Source organism: Zootoca vivipara, chromosome 3 (genome assembly GCF_963506605.1).
Source record: "Zootoca vivipara chromosome 3, rZooViv1.1, whole genome shotgun sequence".
In the NCBI taxonomy this organism is placed as follows: domain Eukaryota; kingdom Metazoa; phylum Chordata; class Lepidosauria; order Squamata; family Lacertidae; genus Zootoca; species Zootoca vivipara.
Window position 1 is genome coordinate 41,131,204 of NC_083278.1, and position 16,723 is coordinate 41,147,926.

General features: G+C 41.9%; 1 protein-coding gene across 1 annotated transcript; it reads right to left on the reverse strand.

Annotated features, from left to right (window-relative positions):
• Window positions 1–1,404: 1,404 nt before the first annotated feature.
• On the reverse strand, window positions 1,405–15,042 carry RRAGD (Ras related GTP binding D). Its single transcript, XM_035109404.2, has 7 exons — window positions 14,564–15,042; window positions 8,491–8,786; window positions 7,247–7,446; window positions 6,237–6,351; window positions 4,992–5,134; window positions 3,865–4,013; window positions 1,405–2,181 (listed from the first exon to the last, which is right to left on the reverse strand). The coding sequence occupies exons 1-7, from the start codon at window positions 14,766–14,768 to the stop codon at window positions 2,030–2,032; spliced, it is 1,260 nt and encodes a 419-aa protein (XP_034965295.1). The 5' UTR covers window positions 14,769–15,042; the 3' UTR covers window positions 1,405–2,029.
• Window positions 15,043–16,723: the final 1,681 nt, after the last annotated feature.

Sequence of the window (16,723 nt, forward strand, 5' to 3'; positions counted from 1 at the left end):
CGCAATCAAGCCAACTCTGAACTAGTTCCGTCCAAGGTATGTTGGGTCCTGAGACATGAAATCAGATAGGGTGAGGATATGCGCGCTCTCTCTCTCTCTCTCTCTCTCTCTCTCTCTCTCTCTCTCTCTTCTCTCTCTTATATACCTTATAATTTTGCTTCTCCCAATCCTGCCTGCCCCCCTTGCGACATGAAATGGAAAGCACTCTGTGCATCTTCCTGGTTCTAAAACAAGGCATCTAAAAAGCTGCAATCCCACTTACCTCGATGAGATCATAGGATTTCACTGCAAAAGTTGTTCTGCTAAATTCAAGACCAATTTTTATTTACCAGTACAATAGACTAATAGAGCAATGGGATGTAAGAGAGCAGAGAGGTAATGCTTCACTTTCACATTTGTAGGCCTAAGAAGTGGTTGTGCCACTGCCACTCTATAACTGATGCTAGTTATATTCACACAAAACATAGTGGCATTCATGCTCAAAAAGTACTCTTTCAGATTTACAGAACCTTCACTCCAAAAGGAGGAATTGTGTGGTTTCCATTAAGCTTAATCTTGAGCTTCCCAAGAACAGATGGCAAAAAAAAATTGGTTGGCAGTTCTGCCGAAACTGCATAAGCAATATGAACTTAAATGCCCATTGTGGGGACAGGTGAAAGGGAAGAAAAGTGTTTTATGTAATGCCTTTCATACAGTAACTTGGGCAGGGTAAGTTTTATTAAATAAACCCAAATAATTGTATTTTGGGTAGAGGTAGAAAGAGGGAGTGACTATACTGCCTCATGAACCATCTTCTTTAGAAATGTAAATATAGCTTCAGATGTTTTGAAAATTGTATTCATTCAAATGCAACCTGTGAGCCACTTTAGTCATCTCTTGGAATTGACATCTTATGGAAGCAGAAATGCATGGACACCCCCACCCCTAATACTTTGTTCCTGTTACCCACATATACGGTACTTGCTAGTCAAAAGATTTGCATGAATGGTTTGAGAAACCATATGCTGTATTTCCATTACTTGAGAACTATGTCGATCACTTCCAACATGCACCCCTTCCTCCCCAAGGTTCTCTCTCAAGCAACTGGCCCTTCCACTAGATAGCTCTGTGGAGCTAGCAGGCAGAGCCCTGTTGCCAAATCAAATCACTATGTCTCACCCCTAATATCCTGGACCCAAATAGTCTTGGGGAATGACAGCAGCAAGTCCTTTCACTGTGGAGAGTTCCATGGTGATTGGGGATTCCTCTCCTGGTAATGGGGGTGGTTAGAAGATGAACAGTTTCCTTCCTCTTCTGCACCCTGTGATTGCTGGTCCCTGCTTGTATCCACCATAACTGTATAGAATTTCTCCTGCTGCTGCAAGTGTATTTTTTTTAAAAAAAAAAAACCCAAACACAACATGCAACTGTTACAAAATAGGTCTCTTTATAGAAAGTTGTAGAGGTAATCATCATAAGAACAAAATGGGTTTGCCAGGATTATGGAGACATTTTGGGAGATATTTAGCTCAAAGCCTATTTTTACAAAACTTTTCATGTACCAATAAAGGACTCCAAGGAAACATTTTTATTGCTATTGTATTTCAAAATAAAACTTCAATTTACAAGTTGGAATATATATATATATATAGAACTGGCATGAATATTAAACTCCCCAAATTTGTAAAAAGGTATCTTAATATTTTTTCTTGATTGTTTTACTCATTTGTTTGCAGCATATAGAGAAACTAATGGTACATATCCTACCCAAGTTCACACGTAAAAAGTGTCATTTTAAATAAAACACAAATGGATTTATCAAAAGTTCATTTCCATCAAGAAACATGACAAAAGTGCAGAAAAGTTTTGTTACAGATACTTCTTAATATGAACAACTGGATAAGATAAACAGTGTTTTGGCGGGAGGCTAGTGTGGTAAAATCCATGCCACCAGTACAGCAGTCGCTTTCATCTTCCAGCTACGGAACCTGATGAAACCATTACAAGAAATAAGAAGTTTTACAAGTTAACAGTGGTTCACACAGTTCAGCTACACTGGCATTCTAGGGGTGCCATTAGGAGTGGCCCTCTTGGTCTTCTGAATTTGGTTTTGATTCTTCCGAGCTTTCACTGCTTTCATTCTCACTTCAAATACTTCATGTATGGCCTTACGGAAACAGTGGAAGTTGTAGTCTATTAGTCCTAAAGAAAAGAAAAAGAAATGTTCCATGCTCAAACTGCCATGGCAACAACACAATTAAGTAAACTCTTTTCTGTGGTATGTACTAAAAGAAAAGGGCTAAAATCAGATTTCTCTCTTAAATGCAACAATGTAAGAAAAGCTGTGAATGACTACAGAAATTTATGTACAATTTACCAAGAACTACACATTATTTTAAAATGCACTGTTGCAATGTTTGGATTTAAGCACTAAGCCAGTGACCTCACTCAAAGTTAATGCTATAATGCTCTCTCACTTCCCTAAGTGAAGAGGGTACATATTTTAAGTGGTTTAAATCTGCTGCGTTAGTCCTTTGTTTTTCCAGGGATTCAGAGGTCATGTGATACTGAAGCCACAAAATAATGGAAGACCAAACTAGTTTTATTAAATATATTTTATGTTGAGATTTTACTTTCTTGGGCTCCTTGATCACTGCAGACGGTGACAGCAGTCACGAAATTAAAAGACGCCTGCTTCTTGGGAGAAAAGCAATGACAAACCTAGACAGCATCTTAAAAAGCAGAGACATCACCTTGCCTACAAAGGTCCGTATAGTTAAAGCTATGGTTTTCCCAGTAGTGATGTATGGAAGTGAGAGCTGGACCATAAAGAAGGCTGATTGCCGAAGAATTGATGCTTTTGAATTATGGTGCTGGAGGAGACTCTTGAGAGTCCCATGGACTGCAAGAAGATCAAACCTATCCATTCTTAAGGAAATCAGCCCTGAGTGCTCACTGGAAGGACAGATCGTGAAGCTGAGGCTCCACTACTTTGGCCACCTCATGAGAAGAGAAGAATCCTTGGAAAAGACCTTGATGTTGGGAAAGATTGAGGGCGCTAGGAGAAGGGGACGACAGAGGACGAGATGGTTGGACAGTTCTCGAAGCTACGAACATGAGTTTGACCAAACTGCAGGAGGCAGTGCAAGACAGGAGTGCCTGGCGTGCTATGGTCCATGGGGTCATGAAGAGTCGGACACGACTAAACGACTAAACAACAACAACAACATGTTGAAATACCTCTCTATGGAGACTGAAGTCATGAAGACTGAGTTATTCTATGCATACATTCCCCAGAGCATTTGAAGAGTAGGTAAGATGCAGTAAGTTTCCAAAAATAAAAGGCAAGGAAGTTACTGCTGCTTAAGTGGAAACTCTTGTGTGTACGTGTATTTAGAGGATGGTAGGAAAATAAGGGAGTAGAATGAGAGGTGAATATAATGAGAAAGCGTCACTCCTGATCAAGTGTTAGGGAGGAGAAAAGTTCCAGTTCCGGAAACCCTCTAGTGTTGGACTAGGATACACAGGTTCAAATACCCTCTCTACCATTAAAGCTCACTTTGTGACTTTAGCCTAGTTGCAGTCTCAACTCTTAACCTCTCTCACAGATATGTAATAATAATGAGGGAGAAAGAACATTATGTCACTCTGAACTGAAATGACCAGATATATAATGTAACAACATGAATACATGGTTCCAGCAACATGGTTCCAGCAACAGGCTGTAGCAAGCCCAATGACCAGCTGTGATACCTCCATACCCTCTGCATTCTTTATAGTTTTGTCACAGCTTGTACATACGGAATCTCCAAGACAAATATTTAATTATTAATTGGGAACAAGATTCTGAAGGATTTCTAAACTTTCAAAATGAAGTTCCAATACCTTTTCTCTCAAAGCTTTCTTCTCTGACAAAGCAAACTAGCGCCAGGAACTTTGTCACTTCCTTTAAATAAAGGACTGTTGTGTTGTTCAGTTTTATTATTGCTGTTGATTCTTTGTCGTAGGGAGTTCCTGCTCCATCTGCTTTGAGCCTAAACAGCAAGACACAGGTGATGTTGGGGAGAAGATAAATGCTGTGATTTTTATCTGCTTGAATGAATACATTTTTATTGCTGCTTTCAATACTATTTAAAGTGAAATATGTTCGAGGCAGATATTGCCAACCTTTTTAGGCCCGTGGTAACATTTACAAGCTGGAAAAATTGTTGTGGGCAGACCCCCTCCCCTAATCAAGCACACACCACAACCATCAAATGCTTCTTTCAAGTCTTAATTCAGTAGGGGAAGAAGACTCTTTGGGTTCATATGCACCTTTGGGTTCTATGTTGATGTCCCCTTATCTAGTGTGTAAATATCTTATTCCAGCTCTATTTTCCAATCCTAGACTGTTTAAAAATTTGCAGTTTTTTTTAAAAAAAATCCTGCCATGTATTCAATGGCTTGCCAGGGATAAGTCATTTATTACTCAGCCTCAGTGGAATTATCACTGATTTTATTTACCCTATATGAAAATTACAATACTGCTCTTTTAGCGACCAGGCCTTTGTGTAGAACTCGTGGTGCATTTTAAGAGCTGTTACTAGAATCTCTGACTATAATATTTTGTATACACAAGTACACTCCCCCCCCCCCGTTACATCAGCTAAGTGGCTCCTGTTCGAAGCGTTGTAGATTAAACAAGACTAAGGTGAATTCACAATCTTTTCTACATCCCAGCCTGTTCTGCTCTATCAGTTGTAAAAGCTTCAGTTTCAAAATCACTTTGATCTACATACACACAACTCTCATGACCTTTCACACAGAGAGAGTGTGCTTTTGTGATTAAAGTTTTTTTCTATCCTGAAATAGTAACAGCAAGCTAGAAGATCATTACCGCATATGAATGAAAAATATTATAAACTTATTATATTACTCCATTTGCATTTTAATTGTTATGTGACTTTAAGCTTTATAGATTGATCAAGACAGACAAGCACAAAGGATGGTGTAAGATGGTGTACTTTACTCACCCATAAATGCAGGAGATGTCAATGACAACATCTATCATATCACAGCTGAGCTCATAAGTCTGCATGTCCACTGGGGTACTGTCTGTTGCAATATAAATTTTACTGACTACATCAAACAGAAAGGCTTTCTCAATTCCAGAATTCTACAAGGAAACAGGGAGAATATAGATTTCATTGAAGGAACCAAGTCTTTAGACAATAAAGATGATGCTGTCAGTGTGCATAAGAAAAGCTGGTGAAATATGATATTATAAAAATAGTCTTAGTGTAATTCTTGGGCACAGACCAACAGAACTCACAGCATTGCTGTGTCCCACTGACAGTAATGGAATGAGTTTTCATCATGACTAACAACAATCCCACTTTCAATGAGATTTACTTGCAACTAACTGTTAACATTTCATTTTAAATTTAATATTTCTTAAAATCCCAAAACGATAAAAGTGAATTAATACAAAAGTGGACTGGAGCCAGACACGTCCTATGAATCAGCCTGAGTGACTGTTTGAGCTCCAATCCTAACACCAAGCTATGCTGAACAGTGCATGAGAACAGTGGATACAGTTCTGATAAATACAGTGGAACCTCGGTTTATGAACACCTCGGTTTATGAATTTTCGGTTTATGAACACTGTGGACCCATCTGGAACGGATTAATTCATTTTCCATTACTTTCAATGGGAAAGTTCGCTTCGGTTTATGAACGCTTCAGTTTATGAACAGACTTCCGGAACCAATTACACCCATGCTTCAGTTTATGAACGCTTCAGTTTAAGTACTCCGCGGACCCGTCTGGAACGGATTAATCCACTTTCCATTACTTTCAATGGGAAAGTTCGCTTCAGTTTATGAACGCTTCAGTTTAAGTACTCTGGAACGGATTAATCCACTTTCCATTACTTTCAATGGAAAAGTTCGCTTCAGTTTATGAACAGACTTCCGGAACCAATTGTGTTCATAAACCGAGGTACCACTGTACCGGTATATGAGGTTGTAACAAGAATCAGAGACTCAAGTTACATTCTAGCAAAGTTTGAAATGAATTGTTGTTTACAAGCAAGTGAATGTTTGCAAAGTAATTGCACGTGACTGAACAGTTTTTATGGGCATTTATTCTCGTATACCAAGTATCCTACAGCAACACATAACACAAAAATGAAATTAAAAACAAACAAAAACAGTGTTTTGCAATAAAATATACAAAGGCTCAGGAAATACATATGCAAGAGAACAACAACTATTTACCGAGATAAAGATGTTAAGCAAGTTCTCCAGTGTTGGGAGCTGGGGGATCAATTTCTGTACCACTTTGCTAAACGCTTCAAATATTGAATGATCATATATGCTTGTTAAATAAAAGCTGGAAAAGGAAATAGACATCAGTGTATCTCTCTGAAATTAACAGCTCTGGAAAGTTTGTAGAAAGAAATGAGGCATTATAGGGCTTCCAGACAGGAGTTTGTGGAATTAGGGCTGCCCATGCATGCAAGTCGCCCCCCCCCCCGTGCTGCCATCATCAAAATGCCAGTTAAGACTTAATTTAATTGGGATTTCCCCTTACTGTGGAAAATTCAGCAAGTAAAAATAATCCATTATACATCTGCAGGCACTCCTGGTGTAAAAACTCATAAGGAAACTTTTTTTTGATGGGTGATCTGACACATTATGTTTCAGTGAACAGTCTCTTATCACCACACCTGTACTTCCATTTGCTCCTCACCCAAGCGTAATCTAGCAGTTCTGATGAGTGTGCCTATTTTTCCCATTTGCTACATGCTGAAGCCATGTTCAAGCTGCACACTCCACCCCTCCGCCAACCCTGGCGAAAGCACAGGCCTCCACTTAGCCAATTGTAAAACATGAGCACTAAAGCTGGTATCCTTGTGATACCATAACAGGACTCATTCATCCTTGTTTGTGGAATCTTCTGAAGGGTTGCTTACAAGATAAAGAACTGTTTAACGACTATGCCATTTTTCGTATTGCATATTGTAAGCTGTTACAATCACAGGGTTGCTAGTTTTAATACTTAATCATCATTCAATCCATTAAAGCTTTAGTTGACTGACTGGTGATTTCTAATGATTTGACCACTGCATATCTAAGTTGGCCATATCACTGCTGTGTCACCCCTTTCCCCCTAAGATTTTACAAAAAGTTGGCACATGTGCTTGTTCAATATGTGAGGCATACTGCTTTTTCTTATTCTCCCCTGTCCCCAAAGCAGGCTTTATCAATTGCTTTGCTCTCCTCACCTCAAGTGGATTTTTTCCAGCCCAGCATCTGCAAGGTCATCATTTGTCCTCTGATGAATGTCTCTCTGTGTTTCAATCTTGTGATCATCTGACAAACCATCTACTTTGTGGATAAATATTTCAAAGTTTATGTCTGGATTCACTTTATATGCTCTTGTCACAGTGAGATGCAATCTTGCCAAAGCTTCCATATAGTCATCCTACAAACCAAAAATAAACTGGATAAATGATTTGCTTTTGTAAATCCAATTAGGAATTAAAGTGTTTAATCTTTACTTCTCAAGTTATCAAAGGGTGTGGTTTTTTTTACATCTTCATAAACAAAAATCACAATGTGAAAGCACTTCAGCGAGTTATCAAGCATTACATCTTTCCAACACTCCTACATTTTGAATCTTGTTTTTCCTGCCTGTCTCTTTCAACTTCCCTTATTAAAGCAGCTGTTTTAACAAGTACAGGTCACTTGCTTACTAGTTCCTTCTGTGTAGTGTTCACTAAGAAATAGGATACTTTTGTGATGGTAGTTTTAACTAGGCATGAGGGATAAAGAGACCATCCCATTTCCATTCTGTGTTTGTTTCACATGCTTCATTCATAAATCTCAAACATTGTTTTAGTAAGATTTAACCATTATAAAAATTTTAATTCTACTATTAGTGTTTCAGATAATACACATAGGTGCAAAAAGCATACTAGGTCGAATGTCATGATGAAGTCTACATGTACAAAACAAGGAAAGCTAAAATAACAATATTTACACTAGAACAATGAGAACTCAGGGCAGGATCCATAGAGCTGCTCTTCCACTCATGCTTGTGTGGGTGAGGGAGATCTGGTTTCTGCCAAAGCATTTGGATGTAGGCCCCTATAATACATAATACATATCACACTACTCCACAGGGTCCCTCAGAATCAGCTTTTGAGGTGTGTAAGCAAGGGGCTATAGTGTGAAGGAGGACAGAGGAGAAAACTGCCTCAGAAGGGAAATCCTGCTTGTCATTCTCTGGATCTTGCCTGTACTAACGAGAGAGTCAATCACGTTGTGTGTTGCTATTCTTATTGGAGATGTGATAGCCCAGAGAGAAATATCAGAAAAATTGGGAGTGGGGTGTGTGAGAAAGGTATTTTTATGGCTCTTCACATCTCTACTTTTTATCATCCATGCTACTGTTGGGTGATGTTTGTGTGTGCAAATTTAGGGTATTTAGTCTAAGCTAAGATCATAACCCAAATCCTTTCCTTACCTGAGAATCAATAACAAATATCAGTGCTCCGGTGCCTCGGAAAATCATCTCATAGTCAAAGGTAGGGTCAAAAAAGTCAATTTGCCCAGGAAAGTCCCATATCTGAAAGTTTACAAAGGAGCTGTTGGAAACATCCTCCCTGCAAATCTTATTAGTGCTCTCCAAGAAAAGGGTTTCATTCGGTGACATTTTATGAAACACAACTTTCTGAATTGAAGACTTTCCACTTCTTCTCAGTCCCATTAGCAGAATTCTTGGCTTGACTTCAGTACTAAAGGGCTCGTTGAAATCTAGAACTGGATAAAAAGAAAAAATTGTTTGCAAAAACAACAACAATAAAAACAGGTGTTTATTTGCATCCAAATTCTAACACAATTTCAATTAATTTTACTTCCCAATCCTACCATTTTAGGATTCCTTCCTTTCCAATGCCAGAGATAAAGCTTTGGTTGACTGATCTAATTTCCTCTTCATCCCACCCACCAGATATTTTGCCAGCTCCACCTGCTGGTTCAAAAGACAACTCACCTCCCTCAAAGCTACTGATGGTGAAAAATGCAGACCCTCAGATTTCGTATTGCATATTGTAAGCTGTTACAATCACAGGGTTGCTAGTTTTAATACTTAATCATCAATCAATCCATTAAAGCTTTAGTTGACTGACTGGTGAGGGAAAACGTGAAAGCAATGAGACTTTTTGTTTTTGACTATTTTCGTTCTGGTCGGTTAGTACAAAAGTGAAAGAAAGTAAAAAATATTAAATACAGCCTTTTCTTCCAAGAATACAAGTGACGGCTTTTTGTTTGCTCTATTATATGCTCTCACACTTTCTTAGTTATCTCAGAAAGGCACCTGTAATTGAGGGTTTCGAGGAAGGGTGGTACAAAAATATTCGAAATAAGTAAATAAAAGTATTTCAGGTATATTGAAATGGACAGTGACCAAAGAAAAATATACATTGCTGTATGTGACATCTGGAATAATTTATGCTAAATACTGGAAGAGCTCCCAAATACCCCAACAAATATGTAAAATGGAGCTGCATAGCTTCCTCAGGTAAACTAACATGGGTGTTATGATTCAAATATGCGGTACTTAATTTAAATCATTTTGAAAATTAATAAGGTTGTTTTATTGAATTGGAATCCAAGACAAGATACGGTAGTAAGAAATCCATTACTACTGTATTTTTTCAATAGTTAAGAAAAAAATCTATATTTAACATGGCCTTCTAGCAAATGTAATCTTTTGTTTAAGATGTTGGTGTTGGAATTCAACATCAGGAGTGCCACAGCGATGTAGATCTTAATTCCCTGCCTTGTTCCTGGTGTAGGTCTTCACTCCCCACTTCTTCCCTGGTGGGGAGGGGCACAATTTTGTGGTTCATTTTAGGTGCTAAAATGTCCTGGGCCAGCCCTGGCCACAGCTCCCCTTATCCCTGATTTATATGTTGCAGCATTCAAATATTCAAACCTTTCTACCACCTGCAGTCTGTAGGAGTATAACCCAGAAAGAACAGTACCATGTGCTATTTCTGTACATTCAGATCAGTTCTGAAAGGGAGCTGTGAAACTTGAGATGGCACATATGCTCACTGAATCATGGGAGAAGACATCTGATGGAGAAGAATATTCGTTTTGGAGAAGAACACCTATTTCGGAGGCCACTACACAGCAAGTAATATTTGTCACATTCCCTTTTCTTTGAAGGAAAAAAAGAGCACTCTTGTTAGAATAAGTGCTCCTTAAAGTAGTGTCACTGGGAAAGCTGTTTTGCTTATAAATCCACAGATTGTCAAGTGTGTGTGTGAGTGTGAACTATACAGACTCAACAGGAGTATAAACTCCTTTGCACAAAATACCAACAATACTTTCTAATGGATTAATGCCAAAAGGACACTTTGAAACATAAACCTAAAGCTTCCCTCAAGAAATCCTAGAGTCTGAAGCAATTTTCTATCTTTTCCCAGCTCTGTAAATCAGAAGAGAATGCAGCCAAAAAGGAAAACAGTCTGTGTTATGCACAAAGCAACAGGTGGCAGAACAGCCTATTCTTTTTAACACAAAAATGTAGGTAACCATGGTTAATCCATTAGCAGAAAAAAGGGTTTCTCCTTTAAACATGCCTATAAAAATACCCTTTCTATACCATCACACCAGTGCACACAATGTCATCAAAAATATGCAGGCAGACCCTGGAGCAGAGCCTGGTAATATGGGAACTGACATTCACAGCTGCAAAGGAGCTCTAAACACTGAGCCCTCTGCAGCTGTTGCCTTTTATGGGCCTGAAGTCTGCCTTCCTTATTTCCTTAGATCTCCAAGTTCGCATCAGTAAAACACGTGCAATTTGTAACAGACACTGGATATCTGTACCACGAATACCAATAGGAAGTACTTTATTAAAGGGTTTCCCCCCTCCAGATACTGTTTCAAGAGTTTGACACATTTATTAGGATAGTTTTCTCCCTCTGCTCTTAAAACACAGGCTGAACCCAACCTTGTCTCTAGCTCTTCCCCTCCCCCAACTCACTGAACAAACCTAGTTTTTTCTTTCCTTTAGTTTCTCATTAACGGTTCATCCCATTGCTGATCTACATAAGTTTCCTCCCAACTTTATACCATCTACAATTCACTTCTGAAGCGACCCATACAATCAGCTGCACAACCACTTATGTTTTTATTTCCATGCTCTCCCAATGCTCTCTTCTACCTACCGTATTCCACTGTCTGTCACATGCCTGGACACCTCCCCCACCCTGTTTTCTCCCTGTTCATCTTTTCCCCCTGTTCTTGTTCCCCACAAGACAGCCGCAACAGACAGTACTAAGTGCCTACTTGTTCCTCTCCCCAAATGCTCACTTATTATTTGGACACAAAGCCTAGATCCACAAAACTCTCTACAAAGAAAGTTTTAATGATATTTTTATATTGGTCTGCTTTTCTGTATTTTTGGTGCTGCATTCTGCATTACATATGCTAGATTGTATTATTTAAATGATCGTATTTTTCTATTTAATTTTTTCAAGCTGTCAGAGAACTTAGCCAACGGGCAGTCCATAAATGTAATAGACAATAAAATACAAATTTAGATCTGACTCTAGCCAATCAGCTACTTATTCCTCTTCCTTATATCACATCTCCTATTTAAGGGCTTAATTTCCTTTGGAAAAACAATGCTAGGTGTCATGCTGCACTTCAGGTTGTACCTTTGGACCTGAAATCCCCTTTCATCCTGATCTCAGGTATGCATAAGATAGGGGTGCATAAGATAGGGGTGGGTATTCAGTAGCAAGGTAAAAGCTGAATATGTTGAGGCCCTCAATGACTACTTACAATTTTCTGGGTGGGACCTGCACCATGATATTGAAAACATAAACTAGATGGGGTGGGGGAGTAAACAAAACAAGAAAAACCCCCATAAACTAGACCCTGGCTCACATTAAATATGGTGTGCCTTTGTATTTATGCAGCAAAAATGAACCATGTATAAAGCTGGAATACCATTAGTGTCTTAAGTGTTTGTGCTGTGAGCCAGGAGACTCCTAGTTTGGGACTGCATACAACATACATATAAACACATCCTCCACCACCACCAAGAATCCTGGGAACTTTAGTTTGTTAATGTTGTCGAGAGCTGTAGCTCTATGAGGGGTAAACTACAGCTGCCAGGATTCATGTGTGTCTGCATGCATGAAATTTAATGTGTGTGTGTGCAGCTCAAACCTCTCTTTAACTACAAGATGGCTTTAGCAAGTCTCACCCAAGGCTTACCAAGATAATGAATGTAAAGTGCTCCAAACTTTCTGAAGTGCTATACAAAAATATTACTATAAAAAGCACGATAAATCTATCTCCTCCCAAATCTAATCCTCCCAACAGATTTCTCAGGAAGGCATGCTTCTCTTCCAATCCATCTCATTCCTAGCACCACCCATTCACAGTCTCCAAATTCTAACCCCATTCCTAAACTAATGTCTCCAACTCCCAAACCTGATAAAAGGTAAAGGGACCCCTGACAGAAATATATATATATATTTCTGTCAGGGGTCCCTTTACCTTTTATCAGGTTTGGGAGTTGGATATATATATATATATATATATATATATATATATATATATATATATATATATATATATGGGACCCCTGACACTTAAGTCCAGTCGTGAACCACTCTGGGGTTGCAGCGCTCATCTCGCTTTCCAGGCCAAGGGAACTAGTGTTTGTCCACTCCGCAGACTGATTTTCCAGGTCATGTGGCCAGCATGATGAAGCCGCTTCTGGCACAACGGAACACCGACACCAGAGCAGCGCCTGGAAATGCCGTTTACCTTCCTGCCAGAGCGTGGCACTTTTGGGCGTGCTTTCAAACTGCTAGGTTGGCAGGAGCTGGGACAGAACAATGGCCTTTTGATGGCCAAGCCCAAGGCTCCATGGTTTAGACCACAGCGCTACCCACGTCCCAAACCTGATACCACCCCCAAATTCCCTCTTCTGCTCCAAAACTCTTACCCTATTCCAAATGTTAGCCCTGAGACATCAAGTACCTCTGTTTATGTTTACTTGTAGCCCCATGTTTTAATCTCTCTCCTTCAAGGCCCTCACTCCATACTCTACCCAATTTAAAGCACAGCCTTTCCCACCCCAGAAGTCTTCCACATCCCCACAACCTTATTCCCACCTGTGTTGCCAGTGTCTTGAAAATTGTTGTACTTGTACACCTAAGAGAATGAAAGGTTTCTATAAGTGGGGCTAGTCCAGGACATTTTGCTACCCAAGGCAAAGGACAAGCACAGGCGTTGACTGAACTTTGGCAGCTGAATTCCACTTCCAATACTGGTAATGGGACACCATCCTCTACCACATCCAGGGGCAGGAGGCTAACATACAAGCTTCACGGCACACAAAGCTCTGTCCTCCAACCACTACCACCATCTGCACCAAGTCCCCCATTCTGCTATACGGACGTAGGCTGTATGAGACCTTTTGCAATCTGCCAGAATCCAGGATCACTCAGCATTCACTTGGGCAGCATGGCCGAGACTTTGGTTCTGTCTCACCAAAAAACAAAGCAAAGGAAAAACCCCAACCCAGTTCAACAGGTTAGGCGTGGGCTGGTCCCACTATTAGGCAGTGTGAGGCAGCAGATACTAGGGAGGACGATGAGTCAAGGGGTCAAGGTAAGGAAGCTGGAATAGCTCTGTCAGTAGAGCACGAGTCTCAGTGTCATGGGGTTGAGCCCCACATTGGGCAACTTATTCCAGCATTGCAGGGGATTGGATTAGAATGATCCATGTGGTCCCGCCCAACACTACAATTCTAGAAGGCCTCTGCATATCAAGCCCTCCTGCAGCCCTCAGGTGCGGTGGCAGGCTGAGTCCCTTTCAGTATATCTGCCAGCCCAGTCGGAACTGGGAAAACCACCTTGGCCCTCATCGCCTTGGGTAACAAAATGCCTTGGGCCACTTAGGCTGCTGCTGCTGCTTCTGCAGGCAGAAAGAAAGGGGTAGAGGGGTGTGTGTAGCATGGCCATAGCCAATATTTTTGTGGGGGGGGGCAGGACTTTGTTGGGGGGGGAGATTGGTCAGTTAAATATTTCTATTCTTTTCCTTGATGGGGGGCAGCTGCCCGGCTGCCCCCCTCCTTGGCTATGCCCATGGCATGCAGGGCAAACAAATGGGTGCAGTTTGTTGCTTCCCCCTCCCACCCCATAGGAGCCAACTCCTAGGGGCTGAGGGGTCCCCTAAAGTCCATAGGCTTTCCACCCATTCAAAGGGTGTGTGTCTGTGCACCGCGTCTTGTGATCGATTACGTGGGGCGGAGCTTACCTGTGTCACCCACCACAATATTTTATCCAAAGTGGACACCCCCGTGACCCAACCCCGTTTCCTCCCTTCCCTCTCCCAGCCCCGCAACTCTCCCCGGCTCTCCCGGGTGCGCTGAACGCCGCCTGCGCGTAGCCCGGTGGGTTCCTCTCTCCCTCTCTGCCGCTCACTCCGCCCCAAAACAATGGGCCTGGCAGTCACGAGGCCGCCCTTTCCCTTCGGGGCAGCGGCGGCGCCGAGCTACTTACACGCCCCGTCCCCGCCGTTCTCCGGGTCGCCGTCCGAAAACGATCCACTCCCGTCCCCGTAATCTGCAAGCCCCACGATCTCGTCTTCTTCTTCGTCTTCGTCGTCGTCTTCCTCCTCCTCCTCTTCATCTTCTTCCTCCTCTTCCTCCTCCTCTTCTCCCTCGTCCTCTTCCTGCTCCTTCGGCTTCCCCGGCACCTGGCTCATCGTGCTCCCTCCACGGGCTTCTTGCCCCTTCTCCGAAGGCAGACCCCGGCCGGCCGGCCCCCCCAGCGGCACGCTCGCCCCGCCGCCGCCACGAGCCCCCCGCACCCCTCGAGGCTGCCTCTCGCCTGGGACTCTGACCTAAGCTGCTCCCTTTCCTTGTATTTCTTCCTCGCCGCCGCCGCCGCCGCAGTTGTCAAAGGAAAGTCAGCCGAGGCCCTGCCGTCCCTCCCAGAGGAGAGAAACTGCGTGACCCAAGTCACCTGACACACTCACACACTCACACACGGAGTAACATAATAGTAGACGCCGAGAAACTAGAAACAAGCCACTCGAGGGAGGGGCCCTGCCAATGAACACGCGCGCGCACACACACATACTTTTTAAATAGATATAGATATATTAAGGATTCATATGCCACACGGAGGGAGGGGCCAGCGTTGAATTTGCGAAAGGAAAGCCGCGGGGTTTCAAATAATGTTTCAAAACACACCGTCCCGCCTCGCCCCAAAATTAGGATTTTTTTGCACTTTGTATGTAGTGGGAAGGCTGCCGTGGTGGCTAGACTCGAGAGTAGTGCAGCGTTGGGAGTTTTGACAGGTATACCTTTTTCTTTCTTTAGCACAGTGACATGGCAGGATCTCTCAAAACTCCCTTTTCTGAACAGCTATTAAAATGTATGGATGTCACTGTCTCCTCTTGCATTTAGTATCTGAGCATGTACAGAGTACTTCTGTCCCCATTAGCTCACTAGCACATATGAGGGTGAAGCAAAATAAAAAAATTCCTTCAGTAGCACCTTAAAGACCAACTAAGTTTATATTTTGGTATGAGCTTTCGTGTGCATTGTGCATGCACACGAAAGCTCATACCAAAATATAAACTTAGTTGGTCTTTAAGGTGCTACTGAAGGAATTTTTTTTATTTTGCTTCGACTCAGACCAACACGGCTACCTACCTGTAATATGAGGGTGAAGTATTCTGGTCAGATCTGAGAGCCACCCCCCCCCCAAAAAAACTGCAGTCCTAAGCATGCTTACCAGGGAGGCAGGCTGCAATTATACAGGGTGGTGAGTCCTTTAAAAGAGCCCCCCCCCCCTTAAAAGACTCACCCTGTACATGTGAATACCCACACCTCTCTACCTGGGAGTAAGCCCCATTGAACTCAGTGCGGCTTATTTCTGAGTAGACATATAGAGGATTGCACTGTAAGTCTCACAGAACGCAGCAAGATTTTACCTGAGAGGAAACCTTCAGGGAACCACACCGCAAAGGGTTTTTGGAAAAGTGCTGTCTTCTCAGTATTAATCCACAAGTTCAAGCAGTGGCACTGAATAATCTGGGCAAGACAGGGACGGTAAAGATGAAAAATGTACCCTTCAAAATTTGCAGATAAGTTTAGTCAGATAAGATGCTCCGAAGTGACTGGTTTACATTACAGTATAACAGTTATGGCTGCACAATCCTGTGGTCAATAAGCAATCTCTTGCTTCTGAACGTGCTTGTTGACTCATGATTTGTAAGCAATGGGAGAAATCCATTATCCTCATGACTAGATGGTTCATCACTTTAAAAATATTGCTTTATATGTTCCATTACTGAGCTCAGGCACGTGAAAATATATATAGGCTAGACCTGCTTTTTTGACCCAGACCTACACCAGAGTGCAGCGCCGGCCCACTGATGAAGCGAGGTGAAGCAATTGCCTCAGGTGGTGGAAGAACAAGAGGCTGCGCCCTGCCCACCCCACCCCTTCTGCCGCCACCAGAATGCGCCCTCTCACTGGAATACCTCCTGGGGTGGAGAAGATGAGCCACAACACCTTGCAGGATGCCTATACGCTCGCCCAGGTTTTTTTTTGGGGGGGGGGTGTTCCGGTGGCAGCAAAAGTGGTGGTGTGTTTGACCTGTGGAAGCATTTTTGCATATTCAGTTCACTCTTGATTTTGCAGTTACTGA

Coding starts and splice junctions, on each gene's coding strand:
- RRAGD (XM_035109404.2), bottom strand. CDS start 14,768: ATGAGCCAGGTGCCGGGGAAGCCGAAGGAGCAGGAAGAGGACGAGGGA. Junction 8,787..14,563: donor GAACGGCGGGGACGGGGCGT/GTAAGTAGCTCG, acceptor CTTTTTATCCAG/TTCTAGATTTCAACGAGCCC. Junction 2,182..3,864: donor AGAAAGCTTTGAGAGAAAAG/GTATTGGAACTT, acceptor TCTTTTCTTTAG/GACTAATAGACTACAACTTC.